The 11,985-nt window shown below is 44.0% G+C and overlaps 1 protein-coding gene across 1 annotated transcript in view; it reads left to right on the forward strand.

Annotated features, from left to right (window-relative positions):
- The window catches only part of SLC4A8 (solute carrier family 4 member 8), a 38,742-nt gene extending 27,172 nt beyond the window's left edge, over positions 1-11,570 (forward strand). The window contains exons 14-22 of the mRNA XM_077838253.1: positions 721-882; positions 2,599-2,712; positions 3,516-3,677; positions 4,879-5,130; positions 6,760-6,828; positions 7,313-7,486; positions 8,303-8,440; positions 9,351-9,451; positions 11,483-11,570. Coding sequence (XP_077694379.1) covers positions 721-882; positions 2,599-2,712; positions 3,516-3,677; positions 4,879-5,130; positions 6,760-6,828; positions 7,313-7,486; positions 8,303-8,440; positions 9,351-9,451; positions 11,483-11,570 — 1,260 coding nt within the window. The remainder of the gene's footprint in view (positions 1-720; positions 883-2,598; positions 2,713-3,515; positions 3,678-4,878; positions 5,131-6,759; positions 6,829-7,312; positions 7,487-8,302; positions 8,441-9,350; positions 9,452-11,482) is intronic.
- The last annotated feature ends 415 nt before the right edge of the window (positions 11,571-11,985 follow it).

Genomic DNA, 11,985 nt, shown 5'->3' on the forward strand with positions numbered 1-11,985 from the left:
GAATGACCCCCACAAAATAATTTTTTTTAAGAATCTCATTTTGCGAAAAATTTTAAAATTTTTGGCTTTTTGTCATGGTTTGGAACCTTTTTTTTTTTTTTTTTCCTTTTTTCTCAACATTCCAAAATGTTTCACAGGGACAGAAAATCCATTTTCTGACCAGCTCTAGTCAGCAGATTGGGTGCTGAGCTGTTTTGAAAATCTGGCCCTACGTGTCATGACAGGAACCGTAGAGCGATGAACGCTTTTGAAAACGTGACCCCAAGAGATGACTCTCATCTGTTAAGTGTTTGCAGGATGGAGACTTTAAGTAAATAATAGTTTACTCCCGTCAAGTTCAGAGTTAGGGGATCAGAGGTCTTACTAGATGATCTAACTCTCCGTTCAAGGCTTCAATTCTCTGAATGAAAAAAGTTAGCGGCCAACACTTGTAACAAGAGGGTGTTAATATCCATAAATCATTACAGCCCTTCTGATCATTCCTACATGTTGCTACCTAATGCATATTAAAGCTACATGCTGTCAGCCAAAGGCACATCATAGTCAGTGGGAGTTTGGCCTATGTAAGAATTGCAGGATTTAGTTCTGAATGCTGTCTTTAGACTATGCAGATACTAAGGCCTTTAAAGAGCCCGTTTATTGAGATGTCACATGACATTTGTGGTGTATCATGGGCATAGTGTGTGTTTATGGTGGTGTCTTGATTACCTGTTTCTCCAGGAATGTCGGAAAATGCGTGGTGAATTTACTGGACCTGCCTGTGGGCACCATGGCCCCTACACACCAGATGTCCTCTTCTGGTCTTGCATTCTCTTCTTCACCACCTTCATCATGTCTGGCGCACTGAAGATGTTTAAAACCAGCCACTATTTCCCGACAAGAGTAGGTAGAAGATGGTGGCTAACTGCCACCCCTCTCTTTCCTGAAAGACCAGTATTTCATGGTAGCTCTCGTTAGTGTATATTGATATAAATTCCAAGGCTGTGAGGAAATTAGGACTGGTCATAAATTTTGCCATGGTCCCTCATGAGAACTATAGTTCATTGATCTCATGTCCCGATCCTCCACTATGGTCTGGGTTTCCCAGGTAGACTACATCACCCATGATGCACCATGGCCAGGGACTCCTGTGCTACACTGCCTCCCCTTACAAGAGGGATGATCAGAGTGCATCCTGGGAGATGTAGTTTGAGCTGGGAGCCCAGACTATAGAGGGGAATGAGAGCTTGAGGCACCTGGACTACATCTCCCATGCAGCATCATGGTAGCATTTCCAAATGGAAATATTTTGGGTTTTGCCTGAAATATTTTGTCTGACAATCAACATTTTTCCTGGGGGAGAAAAAAAACGTTTTTCAAACAGCTGTAGTGGAAATATCACCAAATTCTCCATGTATTGAAGCAGATGTCATGGCATGATTCTGGCACATCAGGGTATATATGTGATATATTTAGAATGATCCTTGTCCAGTGAGATCTAGCCAGTGCCCACAAACCTCATTGCATGCACTCCAAGGCATCTGAAGAATTTGGACTAACACCAATATTGCTAACTTGAGACTGCAGTAATATGGACAAAGTAATAGGACTATTGGAATTGACTGTGGGTATTGATATGTTCCTAAAGGGAAGAATCTGGGGATTTAAAAACAATTCTGAATGGTAGAATCATGTATTAAAAAGTATGCTTGAATCTGGGTGTTTGCTAAAAATTAACATTACGTTTAACAATAAAAAGGGAAAGAATTTCAGTGGGAAGATCATTTGCCTTTGACTGTACTGTCTGTTGCTTTGTTTTGACAGTTTACTAATGCCTAAGGCTACATTTTAGTCATGGGTATTTTTAGTAAAAGTCATGAACAGATCACAGGCAGTAAACAAAAATTCACGGCCCGTGACCTGTCCATGACGTGTACTGTATACTGCTGACAATCTTAGTGGGGGATGGCCCAGAGGCACTGCGGGTGCTCGTGGGAGGGCGGGTGCTGCGGGTGGTCATGGGGGTGTGTCCTGGGGGTGCCGCAGGTGCCTGGGCGGGTGGTCCGGGAGGCACTGCGGGTGCTCAGGGGACAGCAGCCCGGGACCCCCACTGGAGCTGGGCGGGGGTTGGCGGGGCTGGCAGGCTCCCTACCCAGCTCCTCGCAGCTCCCTGGAAGTGGTGACATGTCCTTCCCTCAGTTCCTAGCTCTACGTGCTGCCCCTAGCGCCAGCTCCGCAGCTCCCATTGGCCAGGAACCACAGCCAATGGGAGCTGCGGGGGCGGTGCCTGCGGGCAGAGGCGGCACGTGGAGCTAGGAGCTGAGGGAGGGACATGTCGCCACTTCTGAGGAGCCCCCCAAGGTAAGTGCTACCCAGAGCCCTTACCCCCTCCCCTGCCCCAACCCTTAGTCCCCTCCCACATGCACCCAAACACCTGCTGCTGCTGGGGTGGGGGGTTGTCTGAGACTGCCCCAGCAGCAGCCAGCCTAGGCCAGCTGCACCGGCCTCTGCAGAAGTCACGGAGGTTCAAGAAAGTCACGGAATCCGTGATTTCCGTGACCTCCATGACAAACTCGCAGCCTTACTAATGCCAACTGCTTCTTTAATGTCTCATACCAGGTACGAGCCATGATAAGTGACTTTGCTGTTTTCTTAACTATCGTCACTATGGTGACTTTTGATTTGTTAATTGGAGTCCCATCACCAAAGCTACAAGTGCCCAGTGTCTTCAAGGTAATCAAATGGTGTAACAGATTTGGTTTCACTGAACAATCCACATTTGTAATGACATTTTAAAATGAGCTGTATGTTGTGAAAGGCAGCAAGGTTTAGTGGATGGAGGATGGCAGACTAGAACTCAGGACTCCTGGGTTCTATTCCCATTTCTGGATGGGGTGTATGGATTAGTGATTAAAGCAGGGGCAACTGAGAGACAGGATTCCTGGGTACAGTTCCTAGCGGTGGGATCTAGTGGTTGGATCAGGGAGGAGTGGGAGTTAGGAGATCTGAGCTCTGTCCTGATATGGTCACTGAATCCCTGGGTGACCTTGGAAAGCCTCTTCAACTCTCAGGGTGGAATTTTCAAAAGCACTCCAGTGGCTTGGGGATGTTCTGTTTTTAGAGGTGACTTAGGCACTTAGGCCTAGATCCTTAAAGATATTTAGTCACTTAACTGCCATTGAAATCAATGAGAGTAAGGCATACCTTCGAGGATCTGGGCCTTAGAGCCTAAATCAATGGGCTAAATTACTTTGCATAAATTATTTTGAAAAAAATGGGCCATAGGCTCCTAAATCCTTTAGAAGCTTTTGAAAATGTTCTCTTTAGTAACATGTTCCCCATCTGTAAGATGAGGACAATAGCACTGCCCTAACTTGCAGGGGTATTGTGGGGATAAATACATTCAAGACTGTGAGGCCCTTAGGTACTCTGGAGCTGGGAGCTGGATAAGTACATAGATAGAAAAATGACTGAGAATGGATGGTACAGTTGCTTCAATAAATGGCTTTTATTATGCTGTGTGTATTTTGCTGTAGCCGACAAGAGATGACCGTGGGTGGATTATTAGCCCGATAGGACCCAATCCCTGGTGGACAGTGTTAGCAGCTCTCATCCCAGCTCTTCTCTGCACCATCTTGATATTCATGGACCAGCAAATCACTGCTGTTATCATAAACAGAAAGGAGCATAAACTCAAGGTAACAGTGTTTGAGGAGTGGATGAAGAGACCTGATTCTCCATTACTCTGAACCTTGTGTCATTTACCCCTGTGCAAAGTGAGCGTGGCATGCTTCCACATCGGAATGGTAGCAGTTTACATCAGCTTTGCACTCATTTTGCAAGGCCCTGACTTAAGCACATGCTTAACTTTAAGCAGTTGCTTAATTGCTGTCCTAAATAAAGATGCTTTCCTGGATTAGGCCCTAAATGACTACACAAGGAGCAGAGCAACAGAGAATTCGGCCAGTAATCTTCCTAACAGGTAAATTAGCCTAAAACCAAAATATCGAGGAGAGGTTTGTATTACCATCTCTGATGGGAATTAATTAGTCTGACACACCACAAAGTAACTCATATTATAACTTCCTCTTAGTTACTTAAAAATAAAACCAGTCGAAATTTTTCTGATGAAAAATAGCTTTCTGATTAAATGGAAATTTCTGCCAAAAAAATCTGGTTATGTTGATAATTTCCAGGTTTTCATATTTAAAAAAAGCTAATTTTTTTTGGTTGGTTTTCAGTTTCCAAAAGCTAAAGAGATTTTTTTGGACAGTTTTTCAAGAAAAATGTCAACAAACTTGAGTGTTTTTCATTTTTATCGATTTTTTTACAAGAAAAGGAATTAAAATGTTTCGCCACCAAACTCTACTTCAAAGTTAATTTCTACATGACTGGACAATTATAGACTTGAAGGATGTTAGTTTTCCAAGGTGCTTTATTAAAGCAGAAAATCTTCCTGCTGGAATGTTTCTGGATAAAAATGATGAATTCTCTGTTTCTGAAAGGATTCTTATGAACACAAATAACTCAGCGCTTCTTTATTTCTTGTAGTAATATTGGTGTTTTTCAGATCGTTACATGGCATTTAATTAAAAAACATAACTTGTGCATCGTACATCAAGGTTTAGTTTGTGTTTCTGAAATATGTGCTCCAGCTCAACCTCAAGATATGGAATAACTGAGTGAAATTCTGTGAATGGCCTTTGTTATGATTAGACTAGCTAATCATAACAATCACTTCTGGCCTTAATATCTGTGGGTGAAATCCTGGCTCTATTGAAGTCAATGGCAAAACTGCCATTAATGTGAACCAGGATTTCAACCCATGAGTCTGTTTTCAGAGATCATCCCTTTGGATAAAGCTTGTGTCTTGTCTCACTGGATTCTATTTTCTTGCAGAAAGGATGTGGCTACCACTTGGACCTTCTGATGGTAGCAATAATGCTTGGTGTGTGCTCCGTGATGGGGCTGCCCTGGTTTGTTGCTGCAACTGTTCTATCCATCACCCATGTGAACAGCCTTAAACTAGAGTCTGGCTGCTCAGCTCCGGGAGAACAACCGAAATTTCTCGGGATACGAGAGCAAAGAGTCACTGGCCTCATGATCTTTGTGCTTATGGGCTGTTCCGTCTTCATGACTGCTGTGTTAAAGGTAACAGGACACAAAGTACCCAAAGTTCATCGGGACAATAAATATATGGAGAAATATTGTGTTTGTGATTGTACTGTGGAACTCACTGCCACATGATGTCCCCGAGGCCAAGAACTTAATAAGATTCAAAGAGGGATTGGACATTTATGTGGATAACAATAATATCCATAGTTATAACAGATAATGCAAGGGAAAAAAAGTGACAGAGACTCTTGTGCTGCAGGGTTTAAGCCAATCTCTAACTATTCAGTATTAAGGTGAGACTTCATGGGAGGGCAGATTATCCCACATTTGCCTATTGCTGGTTTCTTGCACTTCCTCTGGTGCGTCTGGTACTGATTAGATGGACTTCAGGTCTGATCCAGTCTGGCAACTCCCATGTTCCTATTTCCACGGATAATGTGACAAGAAATATTACAAGGGGCATTACCATAAGAGGTGGCAGCTCGCTGTACTCGCTTCCTCCGAACTGGCTTCCGTCTTAGAGTATCTCTTCACTGAAAAAAAAAGGTATGTTCTTAATTCAGGTTAGCTAACCCTGGTTAAAACAGCAGTGAAGACATGTCTACTCAGCCGTTAATTCACATTAGCAACTTGTGTTCAACCTCAGTCTCCCCATGGACTTTATCTTGAGCTGCTAACCTGAGTTAAAATCCAAGTTGCTGTGTCTTCCCTGCTATTTTCACGTGACTGAGCTAACCTGAGTTAAGAACACACAGTTTTATGCGGTGAGGACATGCCCTTAAAGAGGGTTAATGGATAAAGTGGCAGACTCCTACAGCCAGATTGTCAAAATGAGCCCTCTGTGCATGTATATTTCCGTGCATGTGTTTTTCATGCCCACACCACATGTGCATGTGAATTTACGTGCAAAAGCCCCATGTGCCTGGCTGTGGGTTTTGCACACAGGAGCTCTACCATTTGCATGTGTCGATGATGGGGAGCCGTGTGCAAGCCGTAAGACCCAGAGTGCTGAGGAGGGGGAAAGCTGCCTGGATGGATTCCCGTCTGTGGAACTGATTTAAAACTGAAGGGAGACATGGAGGCAGAGTCTGGACTCGGGTCACATCTAGGCCATCATCCTGGAGCACATGAGCATGTGCCATAAACTCCTGTTTTCTTCCAGCCAGGGCCAGGCTCATCCCTTCTTAGCTTTTAAAACTGGATGAAATCAAGCTTATTTAGACCAGTACCACATCCAGCTGCTGGTCTTCCAGTTACAATTGACTGTGATTCCCAGCGTGGACTGCTTTCGTAAAGGCTAACCATTCAATAGCGGCTGCACAGACTGTCTTACAAGTTTTCACCCCAAAACGTCACCTGTGGGCTGAGATGAAGCATGCTAGCCTTCTATGTAGTCACAGTGAACTAGGGGGATGGCTTTTCTTTACTGTCACAGAATGCAGCAGCATTGAGATAAGTACATTTGAACACTGGCAAAATGACCTACTTTCCTCTAACCTCGTTCTTGGAAATGACCAAACCGTTTTTGATGTAACTTTCCCCCAAAAAGTCATTCCGATACAGAGCTGAAGCATGAAAAATGTCAGCCTTAATGATAGGCGAGCCTTATATGGCTATTATTTACTGTATACAGGTTTATCTTTAATACTTACGTTCTCTTTGCAGTTTATCCCGATGCCTGTGCTTTATGGTGTGTTCCTTTATATGGGCGTTTCTTCACTCGGAGGGATTCAGGTGTGTAATTTTGTAGCGCAAGGCTGTGTGCTAGATAGCATGGCAATGGATGGTGCACTGAATTAGGATTCCCAAGACCTAGGTTCTATTCCCGGCGCTGGCCTTCTGGATGATGTTAGGCAAGTCATTGCCCACCCTGTGCTTCCGTTTCCCCATTTGTAAAGTGTTCTGAAATCTACTGTTGGAAAGTGTTGTATAAGAGTTATATGGTGGTGTTATTACTCCTTGAGCTAAAGGACCTGGTCCATTAGCTTACAGGCAGTAGTAGAATCACAAATCTCTACACATGATCTAGCCACTGGGGGGAGGACAAAGACTCACGCCGGTTTGCATATGGTAATTTTCAACATCCCACTAGATTGTTATTTTAAAGGAGACTCTTTTATTTCTCTTCCTGTTAATAACTTAAACTACTAAATGCAAATCTCGGCCAGCATTTGAAATCCTGTGCAATCAGAACTTCTTTTGTATATGGTCTTTTCAGTTCTTTGATCGCCTGAAGCTGTTTGGAATGCCAGCAAAACACCAGCCCGACTTTATCTACTTACGGCACGTCCCCTTGCGAAAAGTACATCTCTTTACTGTGATCCAGCTGACGTGCCTTGTTTTACTCTGGGCCATCAAAGCTTCTCCTGCTGCCATTGTCTTTCCCATGATGGTAAAGCTCTTGCTCTTTACTAGCTGGATGGTTTGTATCGATATACACCAGCCATCTGCTTTAGGGTGTGATTAGTGGTTTTGTTCAAGAATTAGTAAGGGTCTTACTGAGTCTCATTTCCCCTATGGCCTCCAATGCCAAAGTAAAATGAGTGTCAATATAATTCCCTATTCAGGCTCTTTTGCATGGTGCAAACGAGAAGAGATCCCTAAAGGCCTTGTCTATATCCCTTACTCATATGAGCAGTCTCATTGAAGCCTGCCATTCGGAATGAGCTGGGGCAGCATTTTTGTTACGCTTGCTAGGTTAACTGGACAGGGATTGGGCCTGCTTCTGGGGCCATGTCCAAACTAGGAAAAAGATGTATTTTTAACACATGTGAACTAACCATGTCAAAATCCCTGTGTAGACGAGGCAGTTGTAGTTAGCTGATTGAGGACAACCCAGAGCCGGAGTCCAGGCTTGAACTCGACCAGCTAATGCCTGCTAAAATGATAGTTTGCCTTGTCTACACTAGGATTTTATCACGTTTTAAAAACACACCTTTTCTTAATGAAGTCAAGGCCCCTGTGCATCACCTGAGCACTGTTAAGGGGCCTCACCGTACATGAGGATCAGGCCCACTGTGTTTTCAGAAAGTTTTAGAATGTTGATTGAGGCATACCTGAAAACAAAAGATGTTCTGAATCTGAAAATTGAGTGAAACCATCATTGACTTGGTCCATTTGACCCACTTATTCCCAAATGGACTTCACTGGTGAACTCTAATATGAAAATTGGCTTGAACTGATTAGCTGTTCATCTGTATCCATGTAGGTCTTGGCTCTGGTCTTTGTCCGGCAAGTCATGGATTTCTGTTTCTCGAAGCGGGAGCTCAGCTGGCTCGATGATCTCATGCCAGAAAGCAAGAAGAAAAAACTGGATGATGCCAAAAATAAAGCCAAGGAAGAAGAGGTAATATCCATTGAGTGTCCCAGACTAGACAGTGCCTATGAACTCATAACACTTCTACTTGCCAGTATAACCCTTTGTTTATAGATTGAAACCTGGCTGGAGGACCAAAAATAAAGAGCAATGTAATGTATTTGGAAGCAGGATGGTTAGGGCTGGTAATTTTCAACGGAACAGTTTTCCTTTGGAAAATGCAGTTGCATTGAAGTTGAAATGTTTTGTGGGCTATACAACACACCAGGTGGGCCAGAACTATGCTATACTATATACTGTACCAGTTATATCCAGACCTCAGGGGTTCAAGAACCAAATTAATGATCTACATTACCCAGAAGAACCACAGTAGTGTGAATTTATATATATATATATAATCAGCAAAATGACTGACCAAGTACAATTGGTTAATAACATAGCAAAAGGACCCTGATTCCTGAATAACTTAGACTGTATAATAGTTAAATCATGCAGTGTTTTAATATCATGTGCTGCAAAGAGCCACGGGAGACACATTGAAGAGCCACTTGTGGCTCCTGAGTCTCAGTCTGAGTATCACTGCACTATACTATACGGGTTCTTATATCACACATATCACTGTAGTATCTCAATGCCTTCCAGTCGTGCATGAAGTGATGTGGCTAACATCTGGTCACATGTGGTTCATTCTCTCGTCCTGTGTGTTCCGTGGAGTGTTTTGTTTGGGTAGGGTTGTTTTTTTTTAATTTACATGTTGCTCTTTATTTATGTCAGAGAAGGCAAGGTCAAAAAAACCCACTTGTGCCTGGAGCAGAAGATCCAACACCTTTTGCTCTCACGGTTCTACTTCATCTGGACTCTGGCCTGCAGAATTAAGCGAGTGAGACCCTTAATTTCTTGCCCAACAGAGAGAGAACTTGTTTTGGTTTTTTTAAAACAGGAGTCTCAGAAAATGATGGAAGCTGCTGAAGCAAATGTAATGCAGTTATCATTGGGGAAAACAAAATATATGACTGTTCCAGGACGAAATAACAATACCAGGTACAATTCACTAAGGAAATCCCACAGCAGGAATATTTTGTTGTCACATTCTTTGCTCCACTGGTATCTTCATGGATGTGCTGTATTTCCGTCAATCCAGGCTTTTCTAAGCATTCGTGATCTAGGCTGGCATTTTCACAGCAGGCTAAGGGAGTTGAATTTCAATGAGATTTGGGCACTTTGAACATCCAAGCCCTAGTCATTATAATCCAAACACCAAAAAAAAAAAAAAAGAAAAGTTGACTTTCTTCTAATGCCACATATTTAAATGTCCTTCATATTCCAATAAATACAAAGGCCGTTACACGGCTTAGCACTCCCCAGGCAGATCGAGTGTGCAGAGAGAAATCTCCAGACATCTGCGGTGTGTTGTTCCTAACGCGAACTGATTCCACTCCCCTCCCTCATAACCGCTTGTGAGATCAGATGTGTTAATAAAATAGAGTTGGTTGGAAAACAGATTTTCCATCTTACGAAAAATTTCAAGATTTCACATTTTTTTCAGCCCTAATTGGGACAAAATGCCAAACTGGGGAAGTGAAATTTTAAAAAGAACAGTGTTGGATCAGTCAACACATTTTGTTTCAATGTTGACCCTTTTTATTTTTAAAACCGTTTCTAAAATAAAGTCAATTTCAAAACAAAAAGTAATTTTTTGAAATGAAAATTGCAACGTTGTGTTCTGAAAATGTCAAAATGGGAGATTTCAACATTTCCAACCTGCCTTTTTTTCCTCTACAAATTTATACAATTTTGCGAAAAAGTTCAGGTTCGCTGAAACGGCATTTTCCACAGAAACCTGCTTTGCCGACTTTTTTTCCGACCAGCTCTATTCATAAGGAGAACGATTAAGGGTGTGAAAGGGGTTTTTCATGAGTCTTAAGAGCCAGACTTCCCATTGATCCTTGTTGGCAACCCCCGTTAGGCAGAATCAAGTGGCTGACATGTCCTGAAATGAAAGTGACGTGAGGTTTCTCACCCCTTCCTCATGGGAAAACCCATTGAAGCCAAGACCTGGTGGTGGATGTGAAAACTAAGGTACCTTTAAATTTTGTGAGGAAGTGCAGCTTGTGGGTAGGGCACTGAACTGGGATGTGGGAGGCCTGAATTCTACGCCTGGCTCTGCCATTGGCCTGCTGGTTGACCTTGGGTCAACTGATTCCATTCCCCATCTGGGAAATGGGGGAATGGTGATTATCTCCTTTTGTCAAGTGCTGTGAGATCTGCAGATGGAAAGCGTGATGTAATATTATTGTGGATCCTACCTACTACTCCTTTGGGCCCTGTCAGCCTAGGTGTTATGAACAGCACTTGCAGCATCAGCAGCCAAGACATGCCTCCTGCACCCTGGTCCTCTGCTTTAAAGGATGTTGCAGTCACTTCACCACTTGGATGCTGTTCTGTTGCTTTTAATCTTACTGGAAACTCATTGCATGGGAGTAAAAACTCCAGACTCTGCTTCTTCGGAGTGTTATTGACATTCCTTCGAGCTCGTTTTAAGAGGCAGTTTCAAACACTGTCAAGACCAGCCCTCTCTCTGCTGCACCCAGGCTGGGACTATCAGACAAATGCAGTCCAAAGAAGCAATCCATTTGTCCTTTGTGTTGGGGACTCCCAAGTTAGCTAAGTGGGCAACGAAGCTGTGAGCAAACAGTATGCCACACGGACCACACGCTTTTGCTTTCTCGACCGCACATTTTGCACAGAAGCTTTCTCAGTGAACAGCTGGCTGCAATCCTGGCATATTGACACCGGCCCATTTAGAATGATGTCCAGAAGGGTTTTTATCACCACCAGTGGTTTAGGAGCCCGCAACTCCCAGTGCCCCCAGTAGATGCTCAGCACTTGTATGGGTTGGTTGCTAAGGTCAATAATCCAGCAAGGCATTAAGCCCATGCTTCACTTTAACCACGTGGGCAATCTTGTTGACTTCAGACGCTCACCTGCTTAAATATAAGCACGTGCTTAAGTGCTTTACTTGAATGGAGCTGATAGCGATCATGGCCATCAACACCTATAATATTGTTGCAGGGACGATCCTGCAGAGATAAACATCTCAGATGAAATGCCTAAGACAACTGTATGGAAAGCTCTCAGCATGAACACAGAAAATGTCTAAATCCAAGCAGAAGAGGTAAACTGATTGCATGATCTGGGTTAACTGAGCTGCGGTCTTCCTCTGCACATGTCCATGTACACACGGGTGTACGCCAGCTGGATGGGTGTGAGCGTGTGTTTGGTAGATGCAGAGCTAGCTTGGGGGTTCTCTCTGAGACCTGATCTGCCCGGGTTCAGCTTCTGGGGACAGGAGCCAACTCGGAGCCTACCGGAGGGGCGGGGGCTGGGCTCCGGCTCGCTCGGCCACTGTCCCAAGAAGCTGAGCCGGGGCTGGGGGGCAGCCTGCCGCAGCCACAGCCAGGTGCTATCACAGGCAGCTGCTGCCGCTGCACCGGGCAGCATCCCAGGAGAGGATCTGTCCCTGTCTCTTCTGTCTCTGCCCCCTCCCCCACTCCTCCTCTCCCCCCCCAGGCCGG

The sequence above is a fragment of the Eretmochelys imbricata genome, chromosome 20 (assembly GCF_965152235.1).
Source record: "Eretmochelys imbricata isolate rEreImb1 chromosome 20, rEreImb1.hap1, whole genome shotgun sequence".
Taxonomy (NCBI): domain Eukaryota; kingdom Metazoa; phylum Chordata; order Testudines; family Cheloniidae; genus Eretmochelys; species Eretmochelys imbricata.